The sequence below is a fragment of the Pygocentrus nattereri genome, chromosome 10 (assembly GCF_015220715.1).
Source record: "Pygocentrus nattereri isolate fPygNat1 chromosome 10, fPygNat1.pri, whole genome shotgun sequence".
NCBI lineage: Eukaryota > Metazoa > Chordata > Actinopteri > Characiformes > Serrasalmidae > Pygocentrus > Pygocentrus nattereri.
In genome coordinates, this window is record NC_051220.1 from 23,566,652 (window position 1) to 23,592,718 (window position 26,067).

The 26,067-nt window shown below is 40.2% G+C and overlaps 1 protein-coding gene across 2 annotated transcripts in view; it reads left to right on the top strand.

Annotated features, from left to right (window-relative positions):
- Positions 1-2,021: 2,021 nt before the first annotated feature.
- Positions 2,022-26,067, top strand: part of ccdc88c (coiled-coil domain containing 88C) — a 78,619-nt gene continuing 54,573 nt past the window's right edge. For both annotated transcript variants that reach the window (XM_017694524.2, XM_017694526.2), the window contains exons 1-3: positions 2,022-2,691; positions 5,539-5,639; positions 11,885-11,993. In XM_017694524.2, coding sequence (XP_017550013.1) covers positions 2,632-2,691; positions 5,539-5,639; positions 11,885-11,993 — 270 coding nt within the window. In that variant the 5' untranslated portion in view covers positions 2,022-2,631. The remainder of the gene's footprint in view (positions 2,692-5,538; positions 5,640-11,884; positions 11,994-26,067) is intronic.

A 26,067-nucleotide genomic window follows, 5' to 3' on the forward strand; every position in this document is an offset into this window, starting at 1 on the left:
TTTAGTTTGATTTGGTCGTAAGATATGCCAAATCTATGGAAACCTGTTCTCACCAGGTAGAGGAGAAAACATTCCTAGGGTTTATTTTTCTCCTTCTGTTTCTGGCAGCAGTATATCACATTTTGACTGTGTCTTAAAATAATTACTTATTTTTTACAAATATACAAATCTTGAAAATAATCACTAATGTCTCTGGATGTTGGGTTATTGAAGTGAAATCCCAACATATTGTGTCAAAATAATGAGAAAATATTAAGATGATTAAATATTTGTCATTATTTTGAGATACTAAATAATAATTTTGACAATTCAAAATGTCAAGAAAATCAGTAATGTCAAGAAAATCTGTCCTTATTTCAACATAGTAACTCAAAATATTTTAAAAAGTTATGTGTAACATTTTGAGAAAATGATATGAATTAGGAATACAGCATTATTTTGACATAGTAAATACAAAAGTTGAGAAAATAAAGTCTTTCGACATTGTAGCTTAAGATTACTTTGAAGAATTAATTGGAAACAAAGTCATTGTTTTGAGATATTAAGTTGTTATTTTGGAGTATTCACTCAAAATTTCAACATTCTGCTTCCAGCAACAGTGTACGTTTTTTTTTTCCTGTCCTCTCCTTGGAGGGGATGGCTTTCTATTATACACCAGTGTGTGGTGTTTTTTTTCTACACTCACCCACAAAAGTGTATTATATTAGGAGTACAGTAATTAAAATAAATCCAGAGCAATGGACAGTAGAAGAGGGTGCAGGCAGGATGGAGTGGGTGGAGACGGGTGTCAGGGCTGATGTGTGATAGAAGGATAGCAGCAAGAGTGAAAGGGAAGGTTTACAAGACAGTAGTGCGTCCTGCTATGATGTATGGTTTGGACACTGTGGCTCTGTCTAAAAGACAGGAGGCTGAGCTGGAGGTGGCGGAGATGAAGATGCTGAGATTGTCGTTGGGAGTGACAAGGATGGACAAGATTAGAAATGAGCAGATCAGAGGGACAGTGAAGGTGGAGCAGTTTGGAGATGGTTTGGACATGTGCTGAGGAGGAATAGTGGATATATTGGTCAAAGAATGTTGGAGATGGAGCTGTGAGGTAGAAGGAGAAGAGGTAGACCTCAGAGAAGGTTTCTGGATGTAGTGAAGATGGACATGGAGATGGTTGGTGTAAAAGTAGAGGAGGCAGTGGATAGGGCAAGATGGAAGCAGATGATCCACTGTGGCGACCCCTAAAGGGAGCAGCCGAAAGAAGAAGAAGAAGTCATTAAAATAAATGCATTAAAACAATATTGAATTAATCGAGAGCACAACCACAGTTGTGGGCTGGAGGTTAGGGAACTGGCCCTGTGACTGGAAGGTTGCCTGTTCGATCCCCAGCGCCGACAGTCCATGACTGAGGTATCCTTGAGCAAGACACCTAACCCCCAATTGCTCCCCGGGCACCGTGGATAGGGCTGCCCACCGCTCCGGGCAAGTGTGCTCACTGCCCCCTAGTGTGTTCACTTCACGGTTGGGTTAAATGCGGAGGTGAAATTTCCCCGTTTGTGGGATTAAAAAGTGTCACTTAATCACTTAATCACTTCTCAACCCAGCCCTAGTGTTCTAGGGGCCCATGAGACAGACTGCTTTATCCAAGCCCCCAACCCAGCTAAACAAGGCCACTAAATACCTGGTACCTGGTGTACTGGCAGCTGGTCTAGACATGCACACAAGCAGAGAGTAGAGTTAGTGTGGATGGGTAATTAAGGTCATTATTTGGCTGGGCTGTGGACGTGGACGGTCTGGCTGGCTCTGAGGACTAAAGAGTAAAGATTAAACAGCAGAGGGAGCCACTGAGCTAAAACGTGGAGATTCACTGGTCCGCAATACAATTTGATCTGTTGGTTACGTCATTTTGAATGAACCCCAGCTCCCAGGAGTCAGTCATTGGTTATCTCCTCACCCCCGTTAGGTGCACGCACGTTTCTGATTGGCTCCCATGGATGTCATTGTGCCGCGCCATTCACGCTGAGCACAGGTTGAATGCTCGGTAACAAAGTAACGCAAGCCAAGCGTGCTGAGCTGAGCGGAGCTGAGTGGAGAGGAGTGGAGAGGAGAGCGGGCTGGAGATGAACTTTAATCTAGCGCGGCCATAACTTTTCCTTTGAACTTTTTCCACAGACTCACCCGTTGGCTTATTGGGTCAGGGTGTGCATGTGTGGCCTGAGATCGCCCCTTTTTTATTCGCGTTGTGGATCTTTTCACGCGCCTAGTTGTTTGTAGTCTGCTCTACTTTGTCCGGGACCCTCTGATCGCGCTTGTTCGAGCTTCAGTCGGAAATGGTGCCGTAAAAGTTTGTCAGCGGACGTCTCACAGTCACAGCGCCACGCAAACGTGGATGGAAAGTACCGTGTTTTTTCACGTCTACCTCTTGTGGAGAAAGCGTCTCCCTAGCCGTGCAGATTTACCATGTTTCTTACTTGAGTCGCTGGCGTGATTCCGGGTGATCGCCAGCAGCAGCGGCATTGTTCTGACTGTTCTGCTCCGCCAGCGGCAGCAGTGTGGAGCCTGTAACGTCTAGGAATGTGTGCGCTTACATGTAGGCAGTAAACACACGTGTTCAAGCGCTTCTGGAATTTCTTACAGCTTCTCAAAATGGATGTTACCGTGTCTGAACTGATGACGAACTTCATGGAGTCTCCGCTGGTGGTCTGGGTGAGTAAAAAGGAATTAGATGGAACATGAAGACATGGCACCTGCTCCTCTCTGCTGATTTCCCTGTCCTGGTTTGTAAGACCTAAATTGTGGATTACCCAGAATTTAGTAGTTCTGTGAGGCTTTAGTCGGCAAAAGTAGGCTAAAATTAGGAGCCGCCAAGACCAGCAGACTTACAGTTTACGTCTTGGGATTTTTCTTTATCTGGATTTTGGTAGCGTTAGTGGGAATGGAGCAGCTGAGGTCATGCTTTGGCTCAGGTCTGAATAGATGCTGTAGAATAATCAATCAAATCCCCTTAAACTGACTTTCAGTGGGCTGGGCATCTGGTAATCATGGTGTTCTATAAGCTTAAAACTTAAGTTTTATCTGTCAGTCTGCACAGCACGCATGTCAAAAGCTTGACACCTGCTCATCCATCATTTCTGAAATCATGGATGCTTATGGAGAGATTATCCTGCCTTTCCTGCACTAACATTGGATGATGGAACATTGCTGTGATTATTTGATTGCTTCCACACAGTGGTGGGCAACGTAATTAAGTTTTATTATGAGCCTAATAAATTATGTCAAAATACGTTTTACTGAGCATCTCATTAATATCTCATCAGTACTTAAGAATTACAGGCCAACTAGAGGTTTCATTACAGAGTGAGCACAGTTAGGCCTGTGTAACTGGATTTAGTGTAGTGCAGTTTGGGAAACACTGAATAAAATTGTAGTGGTTATTATTATTGTTGTGTTTTATATGTGGCATTACAAGTTCTATTTTGTTTGTTCCAATGTATTACAATTCAGAAAAATTAAATATCATGGCACATATCATGTAATGTGAAAATATCTTGAAGTATTGTGATATAATGTTTTTAAGTTAAGTGATACTTTTTTTAACCCCGCAAACAGGGAAATTCCACCTCCGCATTTAATCCATCCGTGAAGTGAAACACCACATACACACTAGTGAATACACACACACACACACTAGGGGCAGTGAGCACACTTGCCCAGAGCGGTGGGCAGGCCTATCCACGGCGCCCGGGGAGCAATTGGGGGTTAGGTGTCTTGCTCAAGGATACCTCAGTCATGGGCTGTCGGCACTGGGGATCGAACCGGCAACCTTCCGGTTAGAGGGCCAGTTCCCTAACTAGACTTTGCTGTATCGCCCACCCCTACTTCCACATCACTGATCAGTGAGGTCAGGTACTGGTGTTAGATGATTAGATCTTGATCTCAAATGCACCTCAAGTTCAACCCAATAGTATTTAATGGCATTGCATCTCTCCAGAAAATGCACTTACACTGCTCCACAGCCCAATAGAGCTTTATACCACTCTACTCAACACTTGGCACTTGTCTTGGTGACCTCGTGTGAATCTACAGCTGCTCCAGAGCATCCTGCTCTGCTGCCAGTGGATTTCTGTAGATTTAGATAGATTTTAGAAGCACGTGTGTATGCACTTGGGCACATGTATCAGCAGTGGGTATACCTTAAAATTCACTAATTAGAAAGGTTGTCTGAATTCCTCTGCACATAGTGAGTATATCGCTGTTGTCAGAACAAAACCTCTTATCTCCCTTTTTTAAATGTTTTTCTGTTTATGAGACAGTTTGAAAAGATCTGTTTCCTTTCACATTGTGTGTAAATTTTATGATGGATGGACCCAAAGAAATGACCCAAAATGACGTAGAAAAAAGTCTGGTTTCATTGACTTGTGTTAAAAGTAAAGCAGGTTTTTCTTTCTCCTGTAAAGTTGCCATTTTGGCGAGTTGAGGTTTTGTTACATCAGTAGCGGTACTTGTACCTTCAAGCCCCATATTTCCCACTTCCCAAACATGAACAAGCATTACGCAGTGTATCTAAGCCCTTTGATCTTGAATCACACACAAGAACAATGTCCAAAGCCCAGAATTTTACATTATTGAGAAACACTGATGTGTGTATAACTGTTTTGTGGGAAGACGATGGCACTTGCTGAGAATAATTGAGTGAAACCTATGGAACTTCCCATGACCCCTTCACCCTGGCCTTGCATCCTGTTTGGCTGACCACTCTACTGCTTTCTCCCCGTGTCCTCCGGCCTTTGTCTTTCTTTGTAATAATTCATCTCAGAGGGCTACACAGAGATACCCCACATGAAAGGCCTTGGGTCAAAGCTAAAAGTTGGTGATATTTTCAGTGTGTGGATTATTCAAGCTGACCACAATTTTTGACAGTTGTTAGCTTTTACATGCGTCATACGTTTACATACAGTTATGCAACAAACAGAATGGTAATTGGTTTTCATCCATTGGATTGAGGCAAATATATGTAAATAAAAGAGAGGCAAGAAAGGAAAGCCTTTCATTATGCATTACTTCTGGCCATTGCTATAATATATTTAGAGGTCAGTCGTGAGTTCTTTATTTGAGCTTGAGCTGTGTCTGTCATCATTTGATGATGGACAGCTAGGAAGTAAGACACCTGTTCAACCCAATTGGCCCCTTCAGGCTTTAATATTGAAAATAAAAGTCAATTAATTAGTTAATCGCAATTGAATTATCAGCTTAGATTGCATGACTGTGACGAGCCTAGCGTCATTTATTGATATGTACCAATCATATTATCCCGCCGTAAATGAACTGCCATTTTGGAGAGTGAAGGTTTTGTTCCGACAATAGCGATTACATGTACCTTCAAGCCCCATATTTCCCATTTCCCAAACATGAACAAGCATTACACAGTAATGTACAAAAAGCCCACTAGCAGAATCTTACATTATTGAGAAACATTGATGTGTAGTGTATATCATTCATACATATGTACAGATCATATTATCCATCCGTAACTGAACTGCTGCTGTTTTTCAGGTGAAGACCTTTGGGCCGCTGGCCTCTAACTCGGATGACAAGCTCGCTATGTTCATGGAGCTAGTGGATGGGGTCTTCCTGCATAAGATCATGACCCACATGTGAGTGGTCCCGCCAGCAGTGTGTAGTGTGTCTCAATGTGTGTGCGTGGTTTAATCTTGCAGCTGTTATACGGTTTGCCATTCTGAAACCACATCCTATCCCCTTCTGCCTCATATCAAACTGTGCAGAGACACCATCAGTGCCTTCACGCTTCATCAGACTGTCAGTCTTAGTTTTTAATGGGCCCTGAAGCTGAGTGTCTGTCTTTGTTTGATTACTGAATCTTTACAGTGTTTAACAGCCTGTATCTGCTAGTAATGGGCTCAATGGGGACAGTGAGGTGTAAGTTAGTAAAAGGGGTCACTACATAGACATTTCATATGGCGCCATTTTTCTAACTGAAAGTGGCTCTTGAGAAGTTTCGGTTTGCTCTGCTGTTGCCTCAGAAGTAGTGTGCGTGTGCGTGTGCGTGTGCGTGTGCGTGTGCGCGTGCGTGTGTATGTAAAAGGAATGACACGGGTGGCTTTCAAAGTCTGTGCTTTGCAAGTCCTTAGACAGATTTGTGAAGTTATACGAAACTTATGATGGAGCTCCTTTGAAAGTGGCTTTGCAAGGCAATTGCTGTTTAGCAGGTCATAGTAGGTAGTGTGATTTCCTGTTGTTGCATACTTGTCAGCTGTTTTTTTTCAAATATACGTTGCTTTAATGTCAGGTCACCTATACCAACTTCTGACACTCTAGGAAAAGTTTCCGTATGTGCAGTAAATTGGCGGTATTAAAGCTGAAGAGGCGCTAAAAGTACATTGCCCTGCTCAAATCTGTACAGAACCCTTGAGGAAAGTGCTCATATCCAGTAACTCAAAACACATTTTTGAGCTAAAACAGCTTATTTGACAACATTTTTTTTTAAACCACAGCTTCTAAGGCCTTTGCAAACTTGCTCATAAAACTGGTGAGGCATCAACAAGGAGCTTTTAATGCAATAAGTCTAATTTGAACCATGTCTTTGTTGCAGATGTAGTTGATCAATCAAGACAAGCCCAAAGTTTATTTCTTTAGTTTTGTCCTGGACCTACTAGGCTAATCTAGTCATGATAGTCTTAAAGACATTCTAGAAGCTTAAACCCCTCCAGTTAGCTGAGTGCAAACTGCATGTGTACATCATCACAGCAGTGTGCCGAACATTCCTTTGAGAGTTCAGTTCTCCAAATGCTGCAATGGTGAAATAAACCGGGTGGTGTTTTTGTTTTTTGTTTTTTTGGGGGGTTTTTTTGGAGCCAAACCTTTCATTGTTGAATTCCAGATGATCCTAGTATTATGCAGCAAAAAATAAGAGTACAGCGCATCCTCCTGACTTCACCTAAACAACATACTCTGTCAAACTCTCCTTTGACATTCACTTTTCATCCAACAACACTATCACCGTGCCAACGTTTCTGTGGCTTCATGCCACTGTAGGTTGGGTATCACTATGAGATGCAGAACCAAATCTGGCTTATAGGGAGCCTGGCCACTGCCTATTTCTCTTGTTATATCAGAAAAAATAACTGAGGGTGCCCGTGAGCAAGTCCTCAGGGAATGGTGTTGAATGATGTTAATCATTTGTTTAGGACCTTCTTTTAATTCTGGGAAGTAGAACGATGTACTTCACTAATAATAAAAAAAAAATCAAAGGAAACTTAACATACACAAGGCACTGTTAAAAAGTCCTATAACTGAAATTTAGAAGTGTTCAAAAATATTTTTAAGAGTGATGTTAAAATATTTTCCACTGCTCTGTGTTCAGGACATTTTACAAGCACTTGCAAACTACGATTTTGTGCAAATGCTTCATATTAACCCATTCATTTCCGACTTGCTTGGGAGTGCCCTGTAATGTTAGACAAGCCTGGAAGACATTACTGAGTGACAATTTTGCTCACTACACGTTCACTGGCAGAACAATGGTATTTTTTTTCTTTTCTTTCAGTGCAGATGTGAATGCAGCAATAATGTGTGCTGTCCAGAGCTGTTTGAAGATTTCTGTTATTCAGAATTTTAATTAATTCGGAGTCGTGCGTTTCAGTTTATGTGCAAACATTTGGCAATACTGTTGCACTGCTATCAGAATCTGTACCTTAACTGTAATAAATAAATTCTGGATTGTAGGTGTATTAAAGTTTGTGAACATCAAAGTAAAAATTGCAGATTTGAACTTTTAATGTATAAAATTGTGTGAAGCTGGCAACTATCGTCACTTCTGGGTAATGATTACTTGACCCAGATTGACCCTTAATCTGTGGTTCCCAAACCTGGTTCCCTGCTCCCAGCACACCTGATCAAACTAATCAGCTCATTAACAAGCCCTTCATGAGTTGCTGTGTGTGTGTGTGCGTGTGTGTGTGTGCGTGTGCGCGCGTGTGTGTGTGTGTTGGGAGCCATAAAAAACTCAAATGTGCAGGGTGGGGTGTTCCAGGGCTGGGAATCTGTGGTTTAAAACAAACCTGACCTGCACTCTTTCTTTCTTGTTCGTAAGAGTGAGTTTTATTCTCTCCCTCCTTCTCTTCCACTCTCTTGCTCTGTGTCTGTGTTTTTGTGCTCTTCCCAGCTGTGCTAACCGTAGTGCCCCTTGCTAACCCTGCCCCCCACACAGTAATGTCCTTTAACCCACTTTCCCCCCCAAGCTGCCCACGCCTCCTCTTTATTAATGAGTAGGCTTAAATACTGTCTTTCCTCAGACAAAGAAAATATTTTCCTCATAAAGGGGGGGTTGTGTGTCAGGGTGGGGTACAATCCCCTGTCAGATTAGCGGATGACGCGTGCAACTGTGTTATGCATGAGTTCCTCTCAGACAGCATCCGTGTCTGTGTGTCTGCGTCCTCTTACACCTGCTCTGATTTCCTGTTTAAGATGTCCTGTTAAATCCTGTACAGATTGAAGTGTTACTCACTGTGCTGCCTTTATTACTGTAATAGAGCCTCAAAATATCTCATAGATGTCAGATGTTTTATGTGTGTATATATGTTTGTACACACACACAAACGACTTGAGATACAGTGGAGTCCAGAAGTCTGAGACAATTGGAAAAAAGACATGAAATTTCTAGGTCACTATTCACATTGAGGCAAGATTGTCATTTTCACTATGTTAAGGCCTTAATAAGGCCCATACAGAAAGGTGTTTTTTTTTTTTTTTTTTTAATATATTCCTTTGAAGACTTTTGCACAAACCTGCAAATAGAGTCCATGCCAGCTTGAGAGCTTACAGCAACAGGGTCACTAACTGAATACTAAGAATACTCACACCTCTTCCTGTCTCTTGTGATCTTTTGCTGTGAATTGATAAGTTTGTCTCTTTTGCATTGCAACATTAGGTGTAGGTTCATCTCCTCATTATGTTTATAAACATGTGCATACAATTTCTATACATACAGTACTGTGCAAAAGTCAGAAACCACCTCACATTTAAATGATTATTAAGAAAAGCAACTGTTAAGTGTGTTTAGTATTCATCTTTCAGGAGATATTTCTAAAGGGATTTGAAATGAGCTGACTGACTTGCATTAGGAAGAGGAAAGTCAGAGGAAAAAAGTGGAAAAAATATTAAAAGAATATTTAACTCCTAACAACCAGGCAAAACCTGGTAAACCACCAGAATTGTCACCATCGGAAAAATCAATAGGTCTTTCTGTCCATCCTTCCACGGAGAAGGCAACTCACTGTTGGGTCTGAAAGGATGTGTAGCTGTAAAAAGCTGTTACTCGGGGGAGAAAAGATACAAAGAAAACAGCATGTGCAAAAAAACAAAGAAACTGCTGTTGTTCTCTATAGAACGACCACTCCAGAGTCAAGACCTCAACGTCTGCGTTTGAGGTTACTTGTATCATGATAAGCAAAAAATATAGCCAAGTTCTAAAACTGAACTTTGGAGTTGGGCAAAAATATCTGAGCAGGTTTCTTTGAAAAACTGAAACAAGCTGTGCAAAAATAATGGAAGCTGTAATAAAGACAAAGGGTGGCCACACTAAGCAGTAGTTATTGAGGCTTATGTGGTGTTTGTTTTTTTTTTTTTTTTTCTTCCCCTGATCCTAAAAAAGAAATAATGGCCATTTGAGAGAAATGAAATGAATGCAGGGTGTCTATGATTTTTGAATAGTATCTAAATATATGTGTGTAGAATTTGATGAGCTCCAGTCCATTTTGTAGTTTTAGTCTACTGTAATAATGTTGCAGCTCATTTATCGTGTGAAGGTATGTGAAACATACATCCTATCAGCATATCTTCAGATCTGCATGGTGTAGTACAAAGTGACCCCTGTAGTAAGAAATCCCTCATGCTAACAAATCCCATCTGGCAAATAGCCTTTATGTGCACCCTATCCATTCTCCACTCCAAACACACCCTATCCTCATATTCTCTCACCAAACTAGCTCTTGTTTTTCCTGGCCCCTCTGTCCCTTGCTGTGTCTATGGCTGTAACAAGGCTCTGAAGGTGAATCACAAGGCAGTTGTCCTGGCCTGAGGGCTCCACAAAACATTTTAAGGCGACAACAGAGTTGAAAAACGGTCTCTGCTCTTAACTATGGTTCTTTCACAAGCAAGTAGGAATTGTGAGCCAGGCTGGCAGGATTTGCATGCCAGTCTCACAAAGCAAATGTAAATGAGGGGAAGACAAATAACGCCTGTGCGGGAGTTCCAACGTGCGTGTGGTGGAGACTGTCCACCAGGCATGCAGCACATACACACACAGACAGCTAGAGCCCTGACCACTTTCACAACATGGAAATAAAAACAGTGATTATGGCAAAATTTTACTTTTTTTTTTTTTTTTAAGGATAGCTGTACCTAGAGAGCATGAAGTTACAAGGTAATTACATATATTTTATAGAAATAATCTCCACAAAATCAAATTGTTATGGTGTAAACAAAGTTATGTAAAAAGCTCCATTCTAGACAAAATTAGTCAGAAGTGTTTGCAGTGGTGGTGATAAGAACCAGACATTTGAAGAGTTTAATGCCTCAAAAAGTCACCTCACAGAGTCAGCACATAAATGCTTACAAATACACTCCTTGATGGTGTTGTAAGGCAAAATAGTACCCCAAAAAACAAATTTTCTAAGATTTAACACTATATTACTATTACCAACATTACAAATATTGTAAAAATGCAGACAGCTGCATGTTCACAGGTTGTTTTGGATAGTAGGCCTAAATAACCCCTGGTTCCTGTCCCTACCACTATAAAGAAGTTGAATCTTTACTTGAGTCTGTTTCTTCACAATGAACCATTTCACATCAAAGCCCTGTGAATGACTGTATTTTCATCTAAATCATTGGATTATGCCACATTATTGAATTATGCCAAAAATGTGACTCTTTTGAATAGTACATTGCTTTAACTTGAACCTCTTGCTTGTTTGAAGAGTATGTGTAGTTACAAAGCACTATAACAAAAAAAAGTTAACTTTTGCAGGAGATAAAAATGTTTTTCAAACTTTTCAAAGTGTTCTTGAATGTAGCGAGACTTCATTGCAAGCAGTTTTGGATAATTTCTACTGGCCTCTCATCATGAAATGCGTTGAAAAGGACAACTGGCATTTTTGAATGGTGAAAAAATAAAAATGAAGTTACAGAGTTTTGACATGATGGCAAGGATGTGTTTATTTTTGGTGTGGAATTCAGTACCAGTTATGATACCTTCTATTTTTCCATGTGCAGTTGTGTGCAAACGTTTGGGCGCTCCTGGTCAGTGGCATGTTCTGTTGATTTTCTAACTGAAATGTTAACATCCTCTATAGGGAAAATTTTAATGCACAATTACTGATTATGTTACACTGATTTCTTCAGTTTAACATTGGAAAAAATAAAATCATGTGGTCTGTGCAAAAGTGTGGCATGTTCTATATTTTATGGGTTTTTTTATGTTAAACTCATCAAATAAATAAAAATGCACACTAAGTGCAGAAAAAAAGTACAAATTGTCAGTACATTCATCTAGAATAGCACTGTGACCAAATACAACCCCTCTGGAACGTTCAAATGCAATAAATTGTATAAAATGTACAGCTATTTTAGTGCAGTAGCCCAGTGTTGCCTGAACGTCAAATATCAGTGTGAAATGTTGGCCAACATCTCTACAATGCTGACATTTTTACATTTTTGAGCAGTTAACTGATGCTGATAGTCAAATATCATCATGCATGTCTTGGTTGATAAGTCAATAGATGTTTATAGCGAGTCTGTTTTTGTTTGCAGAGTCATCTGTAGTGGATACTATTCTATGATTTATATGATTATATTAATGAGTTGACGATCTTTCCAACAGAGATCCAAATCCGACAAACCACCGGGTGAACAAGCAGGTGAACAATGATGTCAACCTAAGGATCCAGAACCTCAGCACTGTTATCAGACACATCAAAAACTACTACCAGGTAAGATCACTGCACCACTTCCTGCTTCAACGGCATCTCACTTCCTGGACACTTTGAATAGTGTGTCATTGATCCACTAAAGGTTAGATTACAACATGCCTGTGTATGTGAGCTGATGTTTATAAAGAGGATGTGGGGCACATCTGTGCATCTTATTTTTCAACAACAAGCAATACTTTGTGACCACTGCTGTGAGAGTTTATGGGGTGAAATCACTGAAGTTGACATGAAGTGTTTCATAAAACTGGAAAGATGTAATGCGGTCGAGGGTGGTCTCTGAATTTCTGAAAGGTTTTTCTAGACCTATAATGATTGTAATGATAGGAGTCAGAGAGGGATAAAAGTGAGGGAGTGTGGCAAAGCACTTTTTAGACCAAATGCAGCAGCTTCATCATGCAGCGTGATGCATGGTTTCAGAGAAGACATTTCTAGGAAGCGAGTGTAATTTTGTGGGTGGACGTGAGTTGGTTTTATAAGCCGGCAATCTTTTGGTTGGTTTTGGGCAGTGCCCCAGCCTTTAAGTAGCTTTTTGCCAAATCTGAAACATTATCTCATGGCTGACCCTTCTCCTCCAGCATTCCATTCCTTACTGTACAGTTTCTCAACTCCACTGCTACACTGTAGGACATCCAAATGCCTTTCGGAAGTATTAAACCAGCCTTAAAAGTTATCAAATTCGCCAGATTACAAATGATGCTTAGACAGATTGTTCTAGAGTATCTTTATTACAAATCGATATAGGAAATTGTTCTTGAGAACATTTCTCAGTAGAGAAAAAAATGTTGCTTGTATAAGTATTCAACCCCTTCAGACTTGTACTTGGTAAAACCACCTTTTGTTGCATTAACAGCTTTAAGACTGTTGGTTTCTCTTCCCTTTGTACTTTATATGGGAGAGATGATCACCCATTCTTCTTGGTAGATTTGCTTCAGGCTCTTCAGTTTGGTTGGATGTTGCTTGTGGACTAGAATTTTGAAATAGTGACACAAATTCTTTATTGAACTGATTGAACTGAGCTAGACTTAAACTTGTAGAACATTCAGCTTTTTGTTCATCCACTCCTTTTGCTGTTGCTTTGGCCTTGTGCTTGAAATTGTTGTGCAGATTGAAGCAGGTTGTCTCCCTGTATCCCAATCTGTTTTGTTAGGTTTCCTATAAATAATAAAAGGATGCAGGGAATATGTGAATGCCTAACTATGTATAATTACCTTCTAATGCAGTTTTCTTTTAAGTATTGTGTTTCTCTGTCACTTGCTCGCTCTTTCTCACCTCACCCTCAGTTCATATCAGAGAAGGTGTCATCTCATTCAAGGGGTTGACATTTTTCAGAATGTTGTGTGAAGTGCTTCTTAGATGTAGGGCTGTGTTGTCTTCATTGACAGTGAGAATCTAACACACACAGTTCTGCTGTTAGCTCTCTGAAACTCTGCACTCTGATGTCTGAGTGCAGCTGTTTTTATAGGGCCTCTGTTTGGGTCTTCGTTAGAAGTAACAGAGTGATATGTATGTCAGTATGTGTGGTCATTTAGAGGTGTACTCACTTTGGGGTAAATGCACTCTAAAGAAAGCACTTATACATGTCTTAACAGAGCTCCTCTGTGTATAGCCAGTGTCCCTAAGGCTATCAGCTCAGATGCATTGGGCAAGAACCTGCTCAGCTATACTTTCCTCATATTCTGAAAGTGAAACAGATGGACACCATTGTGCAACATAGTGGCTGTTGTGACACAAGGGCTCTCATGATCATGAAATCTTAGCTGATTATTTATTGCCATAGATATAATTGGACATTTTTTAAAACTGTTTATAAAAGAATAAAGTGGACAATTTAAACTGGCTATCTTGCTTTTTAGCTGTTAATACTTATTAACAGCTAAAACAGCTCAAGCTTAAATAAACAAATATTTCCTACCATTATGCTCTAAAGGTGTTATTAACAAACATCAAATAAACAAACATTGCCAGTTCAAAAAATTACAAGTAAATTGTACTCAAGATGGCACTAATCTGATCTAATCTAATCTGCTGTATGCTGTGTATTTCTTTTGGTGGGTTAATAGTGTTTGAGGTATTTCAGCAAGATAATCTTCTCATAAATGATTTCCATTTTAGAGAGACAAGGTTTTATGACAGCAAAGAAATGCCTGTGTTGTGTGTTTTTTTTTTTTTTTGTTGTTTTTTGTCTCATGAGGTTAAGCTAAAGACCATGTGTAGTGTCCAGTCTAACTGTTGAAATGTGGGTAAATGGGGGAGCCTCAGAAAGGCAACATCTGGAGGTCTTGTGTGGGTCATTGCACCCCTGATTAAGAACAGATGTGTTGTCTTGGCTTATGTTAATCACAACCCTGTAGACCCTCACTTGCAGGTTCTTGTGTGGGGGGATGGGTTGGTGTAATTTGATAAATAAAAGTTCTAAAGCCCCCTGAGGAGCTGTTTTGAGGATATCCATACATTGGTCAGCGGAAACGCTTAGCTCTTGTAATGTAATAGTCCTCTCACTTTAGATTACAATCCATTTTCTTTTTCCTCACTGTTATTCTAACCTGATGCCGCTCTGCTCCCTGTCACTCTCTTCTCCACTCTTACACCCTCTCCAGAAACAGTGTAGCTCCACTTAAACTGCCCCATTCAAGATAATGCTGCCTAATACTTGGGCTTTGCAGTGTGGACAGATGGAAAACCATATTGCAGGTTCATTTTGGCATATAATTATATGCTTTGCATACATTAAAGACACAGTACATTTACCTGGAATGTTGGACATGCAACACAGAATATTTTGTGATTTCTTAGACTGTATTTCTTGGTGTATTGCAAACACTTGTGATGTCAGTGTTGCCAAGAGCACTATTGTGATGGTGATTTACAATATTGCTTTGCCCATTCACAATATACACTCACTGGCCACATGGTAGCTGTACTCGTCTATTTTATAAGGTCCACTTACCGTATAGATGCTATTTGTACATCTTCAGCTACAGACTGTAGTCCATCTGTTTCTCCTGGTGAAGTTGAAGATATACACAGAAAAAGGTTCCTTCTTGAAAATGACAAGTTCTTGAAGCATTATGATGTCCTATCTGCAGCCCAGTCAGTGCAGCTGGTGAATGTGAGATAACCAATAAAACCATGTTTCACCCAAGTTTAGAGAGCTTAGTACCTTGTATGTTTGTTACCCAAGTCATCTTGGTAGCGAGCTAGCTACATTCACATCTGTACAAAACAAAGAACTAACTGAAACATGAGATGAATCAGCTAATATGAATATCTTTGGAGGTTATTGATGTTAGTTGCTGGAAAATCATACAATAAAGTTAGCAATTCCAAATGAGTATATTTACATATAATTACCTGTTCAGTCCACAGTAGTTTAGCTTGAGTCTTCCCATTCACTTTGAAGTTATAAGGAGTGTTGTAGGATGGACCTCTTTTTGAATTGGGCACAATGAAGACAGGTTGGGAATTGGCTATCAGGGACAAAAATAAAATGCAAGAAATGTTGGATATGTGGCCATTAAGAATAACTTGGTTGTCATTGTCTTCTGTGTAATTACTGAATAATAAGCCTTGGGGTGTAATACTCTTGGGAAGATGTTAAGTATACAACTAAAAGAGTTTTATATACATCCCAGAAGCCTATTCAACTTGTGTGCAGTCATACTAGTTGTAAAATATTTTAGTTTAAAATGAATTTATGCCCTGGATGGATGAGGTCAAACCATGCACTCTCCTTAAAATGTACATTTTATTTATAATGTACAGTTATTTATATTTGTTAGAATGACATGGGATGTACATTAAAGTTTTGGTATCAGTATTGAATTTTAGGCATCAATACTGTATCGAATATCCAGCCCTACTTCTAAAATGTGAGGACAGATCAATTTGTTTACATACTACTTCTGCAAAGTTAGATTGACCTTGAAATCTTAGTAGGTCAATGTGATGGATCTGTTCCAAATCTCTGTAAAAATGCAGTGCCTAAAGCTTCTCTGTTTAAGCACTACTACGGTTGCTTGTTATGTTGGCTCTTAATTTCAAGTTATTTCAACCTGGCCAGTCAGTGCATGGTCTGCTAATGACATGTGGCACAGGGTGGAAAGGCACACAGATCACAATTACTTCAAAATAAGATTTTTCTCCTTTCTCATTGGTAGTGCAATTTAAACTTTTAGAATTCATACAGTATGTATGTATAACTAGAATTGCCCAGATATGAGAAATATATATATTTTTTTGCTTATGACAAGAGCTGCTGACCTCAGTTTTGGTGTACAATCCACCCTCAGCACCTTCGTCATTGAGATAACTGCTCTGATGTACATGGAGCCTCTCCTAATAGCCATAAAACATCATGCTGCTGGCTGTTGCTACTGGTCCCTGCAAAGATATCACCTTGCACCAATTAATTATTGTGATAGGCCCAGGAGGTCTGGGAGATAAGCAGTGGGTGGAGATTGTTCTTTCATATGCGTGATTTTGTGGCAAGAAGACTGTATGAGCAAGCTTGACATTAACTTAAGGTCCTAATTTGGTCCTAGATCTACAAAGTTTACTGATCAGAAAGTTTCATTATACAGATCTGATTGAGCCGTTGAGCTGCTTTTGGGTTCTGAGATGTCAGCGGAGTGTGCGTAGGTGTCACTTTCGCAGGAAACGTGTCTGATAAAGCATGATTAAGTTAAGCTGAAAAGCACTTCTCACCACTGAACTTGTAAAGACTGATTTCATCTATTTATTATAATCATACATTATGCATGAGTGATTTGGCTGACCTGCAGACAGGCAAATCACATTCAGCTATTCAATATCTTGTATATCTTACACAATGTCTTATCTCTGTGAAGCCAGGCCAGCAAATGTTTTACGCACTTAAGTTATTTCAACATGTATGGTCAGAGATGACACAGCACCACTTTTTCTTCTCTGATACTGATGCTTATACATGAAACCATGAATATCACCTCCTATCAGTACTAGCAGGCCAAAAATACTGGGGCTGTCGGCTGAGCTTGGTAGGTGATGGCACTGGTGTTGGACAAAAATATAGCAGAAATGAAAACAGCAGAGGGACCTCGATAGGTTTTTGTGTTGGATGACTAACACAGGTTGCCTCAACAAAAGCTAACAAGTGACCCATTCAGGAAAAATTTAGAAAAGAAGTTAAATAAAACGCTCTAAGACTTATTTTGATAGAACATTCATTACCACTTTGTGACTCTGTACTAGGCCTTGGCGATTTATGGGCTAAAAATAATTAGTATAATATTCTCCTGTTAAAAATCATGATTAGCTATATAATCATCAATCTTCTATATAATCGTCCAAGTGCACAGAAAAATTATGTATCATGATAAAAAAAAAATCATTGACTTTAGTTTGTGGTGCACAACAATGTTGCAAGACATCCACCCTTCATTAAAGTAAAACATTTGGAAATTGATTTATCTTAAGTTGAAATATGAAATACTTGTAATCATCTCTGCATCTCTTACAATAATTGTGAAAGCACCTATAGGGTGTATATATTTAATGCAGAAATAATGTGGTAATTTGAGAAAATTGGAAGCCTTTGCAAGTATTGCAATGGTTGGTTGCATGAATTTGTGATCACAGGTCACTGGCTTTGGTCTAGAACTCTAACTATACTAGCTTGGTGTATGAACTCTATAGTAAGTGTTTGAGCACTGCTGAAAAAGAAAGTATAGGCTTTAGGTGACCGCATATGGCGCATTTGGTCAGGGGTGTGGTGGCATTCTGGATTAAGCCTAACTTCTAAACCTACTGCTCAAAATATTAATTCTTCCAGCTTAGCCTGGATTCAGCCTTAAACCTAAAGCCCATGGCACATTTGGGGCCTTAATCTATGCAGACTAGCACTGCCCCAGATTCATTGAGGAATTGTAAATATGTGCCACCCCTGATTAGGATGATTTCATGTGCTGCTGCTCTGCCATGCTTTAGGTCAGGGGCCCGCCATGCCAGTCGTGTTTGTAGGCAGGGATCTGTCTACATTCCCCACTTTTAACCCTCCAACCCCCAAAAATTAGATTAGCTCTGCAGTGTCTGCATGCTCAATCACCAGAAACTGTCCCCTCAGAGAGATGGAGGTGCAGGCGGCCAGGACAAAGGGCCTCCCGGGGGGAGGGGTGCCATGTTGGATCCTCCCAGTCTATTGTCTAGAGGAAAAGCGTGTATGAAGCTGAGCCACTGTAAGCTGACTCCTCTCTGAGCTGTGCTATGAAAGATGTGGCGTGGCTGGGGCCCTTGCTCTGAGTCTGGGTCTAATGAACCGCAGAGCAGGCCAAAGCACCACTAGCCACAGACATGGCCCGTTTGCCACTATTAGAGGAACTACAAACAATGTTACCAGTGGTATATTAGAAGTAGTTTGTTGTATAATTGTTATTGTCAGGATTTATCCATTCTTCAGCTAAAACATCTCATCATTTCTGAAGTGGTCGACTGCCTTTGTTCACTCTCATACATGGCACAAAGTGAACTGAGTGAAGTGCTCCTACATTTCTTTTATCCTGAACAGCTCAGTTTGATTGTATTCTGTCAATGGTAGGACACTGACACTGCTGGGATTCTGTAGTTGTGGTGGTTTGTCAGAATTTTTTATAGGCATCGTAGACATTGCGACTGCTGGTTCTTCTCACATTTATTGTAGAGAAACTTACAGACTGAGATTTTCTTACAACACAGAATTTCACATCAAACTTCTCCGAATGACTGACTTTGCTCACATCTCAACATTGTTTATGCTGAATTGTGCAAAAATCTTGAAAAATCAGTGGTACTCCTCTTTAAATAACACTTGTGTAAGCATTTTCACTGGGGACCATTGTGATTTTCTGAGGTGTGGCACTAGTCTTAATACTGTGCCTGTTTAAAGTCGTATGTACTACAATCTTCTTTAGTGAGGCTAATGTAGCTAACAAGCAACAAGCTTGTACCCCTGTATTAGCATTGTGCAAACTACATGCCTAAATCACTTTTCTCAATTCAAGGTGGCCAATACTAGCGTTTTAGCTGTGTGATATACTTTTATAGGTAACTATGTGTTGTACAGTGTCATAAACCACATAAGCAAGCCTGTTTGAGATGAATTAATAAGTGTGAGATGATTTAGACTTACCATGTGGGTGATGCTAGTTGGATATAAGCTTCCAGTTTAGCTACATTAGCATTGTAGCTCAAGTCCAAAGCTAAAGAAGCAAAGTTTGGGCATATATTTGAGGTAATAATGGGGCATTGTGTGTGAATCTTTTTTCAAAGATTTGTTCCTTTAAGGTGAATAGGTTTGTTTCTTTATTGCTAGTTAGCCGTCTAACTCCCTTTGTTCGTTTATATGCTCATAGGCTATGTAACATGTCTTGTTCCCAGAGGTGTACAGTTTCTCCACTGCTACACACCTGTACAGCCCTGGAGACTGCAACCAGAGCCTCAGACACTCCTCCAGTTGCTTTCTTGCCTTCTCTCTCCTACTTTCTCTTCTCCCGTCTTTTCTCTATTCTATCTTTCCTACCTCTAATCAACTGTCAACTGTGTCCGTCTCTCCCTCACTCACATCCACTTGGGCAACTTTCAGTCCCTCTGGAAGGCACAGATGAGTGTGCGTCTTCCAGTCCAGAGCACTAGAAAGCCTCCCTTGAGACACGCTGCCGTGGGAAAGCCAGAAACAAAGCCCTTACGTGTGTGTGTGTGTTAAACCCTCACTTTTCTCTCTCCTCTTTTCTTCCTAAGCATATTTACTGCATCCCCCTTTTCCTGGAACTCCCATCACCCAACATGGAAACTGACAGCAAAGCCTTGCCTTCAGAGCAAATCTAAGCGCACTCTTACTTAAGCTACATTGATATGAGTTCTGGCACGGTGTCAGAGTAATGTGAAGTACTGTAGTTGTTCAGTGAATGTACACACACTTGAACAGGAATAAACCTCGGCTTGATAAACTCAGTAGCCTCATGCATACAGATCTTGTAACCTGTAACTAAGCCAACTGCATGACGTAAGCCTGCCTCGCTCTTTGTGCAACATGATATTTATTATGGCTAAGCTAGAGCTCAACCTTTTTAACCTGCAGACCCAAAACTCTGACCTGTATGTTAGACAGACTTGTACTGAGTGATGGTAGTGATGCAGTTATGCTGAATAAAAGATACAGGCTTTAATAGTAGGCAGTCCTAATACTCAGGCTTAGTAACTGTGTTGTCTTGCTGACTGTTATTTGAATTTAGGGGAAGACACTACAGGCAGAAATTATGATTTCAGTCCCATATTTTTGTAACACTACTGAAAGGCAGTATTCAGAAACTCTACATGACTCCTGCATAAGCCTTTCATGACAGCTGACATACGTTTAGATTTATAAAAGCTTATTCCAACAAGCCTCAGTGCCTCAGTATCATAACACTTTCTATGGTGAAATGATATCAAAATTGACTAAAGCAGCAAAATGTTAATGTAGGTTTATATCGGTTGTCTTAAAATGGCTTATGTAGGGGTCATACAGTACAAATGCTGTCCTTGACTAAAATATTATGTATTATGGTTTTGTTTTGTTTTTTTTGGATAAATTGTATCTGACATCTTTAACTGTAAATGTTTTTTCAGCGTTTTGTCAGTTGCATCCACTTGCATCAGACTATTCTGCTATATGCTAAAGTTAGTAATGTTGAAGGCTTAGCTATGCCTGGACATGGCTTTTTTTTTCTTGTAGAACCTTTCTGAAAATCCAAATATGTCTATTTCTTTTGTACAAACATCAACTTTCTCACACATGGCACATGCTTTCTCATCTATCTCTGGCTAATGCTGATTCTTAAAATAGATTTTCTCTAAATCAGTTCATCTCTGCTTTCAAAGACACTTTATTTTAGTTTTTTCATTTTGACTTGAGGCCTTTTCTTTCCATTTTAATAAAAAAAAAATCCATATTGAATTTTTTTTCAAAAACATTAAATACCTAAAGTGCTTATCAGTAATTAATAAATTGCCAGTAATCAACTCCGATCATTTATGATTAGCTTTTGTTTTAGAAAGCTACCCTGTTCACCTGTAGAGCGTTTCATTAAATGAATTTACATACAGCATATCGCTGCTGTCAGAACAAAAACAAAACTTCTCCAAAATGGTAACTTTACAGGAGAAGCAAAAAAAGTACTTCAATTTTAAAGTAAGTCAGTAGAGCCAGACTTGTTTCTAAGTAATTTTGGGTGAAATTTGCATACAATATAAAGGACAACAGACATTTTCAAGTGATGTCAAAAACTGAAAAATTACAAAAATGGAGATGGTTCTGACAGCAGCAACATATAGGCCTAAAGGTTTGCTGCCTGTGGGCCATTATAAATATGATCAAATGGCCACAGCACCAGTAATCTAACAGTCTTATTCATTATGGTACACACTTTTTTAACTATTTGAACCCCTGCAGAATTTACTAATTCATGAATAGTGTTTGCTGCTAAATTGTGTTAGTAAGCAGAATTGGGTCAGTGTGGTGCCTTTATTGTTTTAGTGGGTGAGCTGTGTTTGTGTGGCCTCTATTGTGGAGCTGATGTCAGTCATTGTTTCTGTTCCAGACTGCTGCTGGGTGAAGGTTCCTCAGTGTTTTAAGTGCCATATGGAAGATTTGTAGCCTTTCGTGTGGTTTCTCCTGGTCTTTTGATAGACATCTGGTTCCTCTGAGCAGATCATGTAAAAGTAAATGATTAAAGTAATGAGTTAAACCCTGAAGCTGTACTGGCTGGGTTGTCTGGTATGGTAAACCACACAGATATATTGGTGATGGTGTTTAATGAGGGCTGTGTGAGTTGTGCACACACCTACACAGTCTCTGAGTCTGACGAGCTTTTCTCCATTCTGGGGAGCTGCACTGAGCTGCGTCTGTTTAATGGAGACTGGGGGGCAGGGCAAGAGAGGAGGTGTCCGCTACTCTGGGTCAATAGAAAGTGACCAAGGGAGTTGCCACGGAGTCTGGAATGTCTTTCTCCTTCCCTTTTTTTCTGTCGGTCTATCCGTCTGTTACTGGTTTCTCTTTCTCTCACGCTCTTTCTGTCTCTTTGTCTGCTGTTTTCTCTCCTTCCTGTTTTTCTTTCCTTCTTTCTCTTCTTTTTTATTTCTCTCTCTTTTTTTGTCTCTCAACTACTCTCAACTTTGTCTCTTATTCTGCCCCTCTCTAATTCTATTTCTTTTTTGTCTCCTCAGTCTTACTTCCCTCTCTCTATCTCAGTTTCCCTTGCATTCTATTTTTTCAGTTTTTCTTTCTCTTTCACTCTATTTTTCTTTGTCTTTCATTCTCTTTTATTTCCATTTTTTCTTGTTCTCTCTTTCAGTCTCGGCCTGTTGTCTTCAGAGTTAATGAGCAGGGAAACTTTGTTTTTGCCTACCACCCCCCCCCCCCTCTCTGTCTCTCTGTCTCTCTCTCTCTCTCTCTCTCTCTCTCTCTCTCTCTCTCTCTCTCTCTCTCTCTCTCTCTCTCTCTCTCTCTCTCTCTCTCTCTCTCTCTCTCTGTCTTTCTCTGTCTTTCACTCTTTCTCTGTCTCTCTCTCTCTCTCTCTCTCTCTCTCTCTCTCTCTCTCTCTCTCTCTCTCTCTCTCTCTCTCTCTCTCTCTCTCTCTGTCTCTCTGTCTCTGTCTCTCTTTCTCTGTCTTTCACTCTTTCTCTGTCTGTCTCTCTCTCTCTCTCTCTCTCTCTCTCTCTCTCTCTCTCTCTCTCTCTCTCTCTCTCTCTGTCTCTGTCTCTCTTTCTCTGTCTTTCACTCTCTCTATCTCTCTCTCTCGCTCTCTCTCTCTCTCTCTCTCTCTCTCTCTCTCTCTCTCTCTCTCTCTCTGTCTGTCTCTGTCTCTGTCTCTGTCTCTCTCTTTCTCTGTCTTTCACTCTTTCTCTGTCTGTCTGTCTGTCTCTGTCTCTCTCTCTCTCTCTCTCTCTCTCTCTCTCTCTCTCTCTCTCTCTCTCTCTCTCTCTCTCTCTCTCTCTCTCTCTCTCTCATATTTAAGCCAAAACCTTGAGCTCTTTTATTAGCCACTGCTTGAAAGGTTTGTGAAATAACCCCAGATGAGTTCTAAAATGTCTGTGTTGTATAAATGTTGTTTATAAACAAACATTTTTTCTAAACTCTTCTAAATTCTCCATCCCCAACCTATATCCAGTTATTTGACGAGTGATTTTTCATGACTCCTCAAGCCTGGACTTGGCTTTAACACAGCACACCGTCCTTACTATCTGGTTGCAGTGCTTCATAAACAGAGCGCGGACACAAGCAGTCTGAGGAGAAGCCCATGTAACAGGAAGTTGTGGCATGCCCTGCGATACCAGGGTCACGTGGTTGTAGCCCTCACCTGGCCTCTTTGTGTGTTTTGCTCCCTTTGTTTCCATCTGTTGATTGTATTCTTATCATTGATTAATGGTGGTGGGTTATGCTGCTTTGAATTCTCCTCATGTTTCTGTGCTTGCCCACTCCAGTCTCAAGGCTTCTGTGGCATCTATGAAAGGGCTTTGAGTTGAGCAGCAGGATAGGAACTTTACAGCATCAACCGTCTTAAAGAAATGGCTTTGAGAACAGGGCTAAAGCAACTGTAGGGATTGTGGTCTGGTACCCCTTTTTTGGTTTGAATGGTTCGTTTCTACTCATTCAGACTTCTTATAGCTTTCAGAGGCAACTTTGTGCTCGAGCTGAAACATTTTGGCAGGGGAACAATTATTGTAGAAATGAACTTGCTTGCACAGTGTGTCATTGCTAATTGCTGTGAGTTGACCCCCTCAAGCGATGGTGTGGTGTCAGGCTGGTGGATTGAATATTGATTGTGCAGGGCTGTTCCACTGCTCACTGAACTGCAGGCCTCAGGCTGTGCTCCAGTATGGGTCATTGTAGCGCTCAGGTTCTTATCAGGGTGTGATCCACTGACCATGTATTACTCCTTTTTGAACTGGTGCAGGCACATTTGCCTTCCTTTTATACATACTTAGATGCCTTTTTTCCACACACAGACTTCTTTCTCCAATTTTCCTTCACACAAGTTGACCTGAGGTTGTTTTGTCTCCAATGAATAGTTTATGGTGTTTGGAATTTATTTCTGCATGTGGAAATCATGGATGATGCAGAGACATCTAAAAGTATAACGGGAGCAAATGGAAAGTATACCACAATCATCCTCAGTGCACTGAATCTGAGGATGAGGTCGGCAAAAAGCGCGCACACACACGATGTAAAGGACCCACATTTTACATTTCATTTTTAATGTTCTTTCTTGGGTCCACTTGTGAAGTCCGTGTTTATTCAGTGAAAACGAGATAGCACCGTATCACTTTTTCTCTGCTGCTACGAATATTGAACTTGAAGGAAGTTATTTTCAGTTGAAGCCCTGAAGAGCATCTAAAAGTAGGCGGTCACATTCAAACACACTACTACCCCACAGGAAGAAAAACATAGTTAGCAACATCTTATCACACAATGTGAATGTGCTATTTCAGGGTCGATTTGTTACATTAATCAACAGATTCATTCTTTTTCACTCTAAAATCTGATCCAGCTTTTTCTGTAGGTATAAGCCTGATACTGATTGATGCCAAAAGGAACTTCATAAAACAATAAATTTAAAGCGCTGTTTTTCACCTTAATTTACATATATATGGACTGTATGGAGTTAAACAGTGTTTATATCCTACATCATACTCTTTTTGTGAGGTGCAAAGTTTGGAAAGATCAGTTTTTTTTTTTTTTTTTTGTTTTTTTTTATTGTATGGGCCCTTTAAGCAAGATGCCCAGTTCATGGACTCCCAACACATAAGAGGACATGATGAACTTGCATTTGGCCTCAAATTTTGTCTTTTAAGGACAAAAACAAATTAGCATTTAAATTATTTTAAGAGGTCTTTGAGGCCACCTGAACAGGCATGATGGCCACTAAAAGGTCCAGACTTCTCAAATAATGAACGTTGATATGTACTGCAAATACGAGTGCTTTAGACGATGTGTGTGAAAACATGACATGACTTGTATGTGGAACATTACAGAATTCATAAGGCACTTATTAAGCAAAAATCTAAATCGATCTCTCTTTAAAGTTTAATTTAGGAAAGTTGACTTGCTTGAGAGTGTGTATAGTATATAATGAATCTTCAGCCGTGTCAGTCATTACAAATGAACATAGGCATAATACAGATGGACCTTCAGCTTTTGTCACTGGCAATATGGACTAGAACTTCAGGTGTTTACAGCACAAACAGCTTAGTCACACATGAAGCATGGTAGCATAATGCTACTGTTCCTGTATATTTATACCTGCAGAAGGTAAACAAACACAGCTCAAGCACTTGCCACAATAACCAGGAAACCTCCGCTCTGGAGGGTGTGTGTTTTGCGTGTGAATTACTCTGTGTACTTCAGTGTCGACGGTCTTCCTCAGTAGTGACCTTTGTCCTCACTTCCTTTCCATGCTGTCTGGAGTTTAGAAGTCTCTGAATGGAGCACAAAGTGACCTTTTTATAGCAGAATGTTGTATTTATCCTAGCCTGGCTGTTTTGAGTACACCCTCTTTGTGATAAGACTGTATCCATTCACTCTGCACTCAGCCTCCTTGCCTTGTATTCAACATATTTGCTAGAAATGGGAATCTGAGCGGAAACAGTTGAAGGGCACCAAGTAAGCTTTGAAAAGCCCACAGTAGCTGGTAATGCACAAGTATTTCATTGTGTGCAGTTACAGAGGTTTGACCTTATTTTTCTTTTCCATTTCGGAATCCCAGACCAGCTTGCAGATGGAGAGAGGATTTCAAAAGCACCAAAAAGGTCTGCTGGATGGTTCCCAAAGCAACAGCACAATCAAGAGAGTTCGTTATTGCTCAACAGCCTGAGGGAGTTGTGTGATTGACAGTACTGTGTTGATCATATGCTGTCTCATTGATTGGTGGAGGGTGGGGCATGCACTGCTGGGGAAGGTTTCCTCTGATATCTCTCCTCCACAATCCCTCTCTCCATTGCTCCTTTCATCTTTGAAGTGCACTCACCCTTTTTTCTCTTTCCACCCTTCACAGTATGACTCCATGCCTTTCCTCCTCTACCTCTA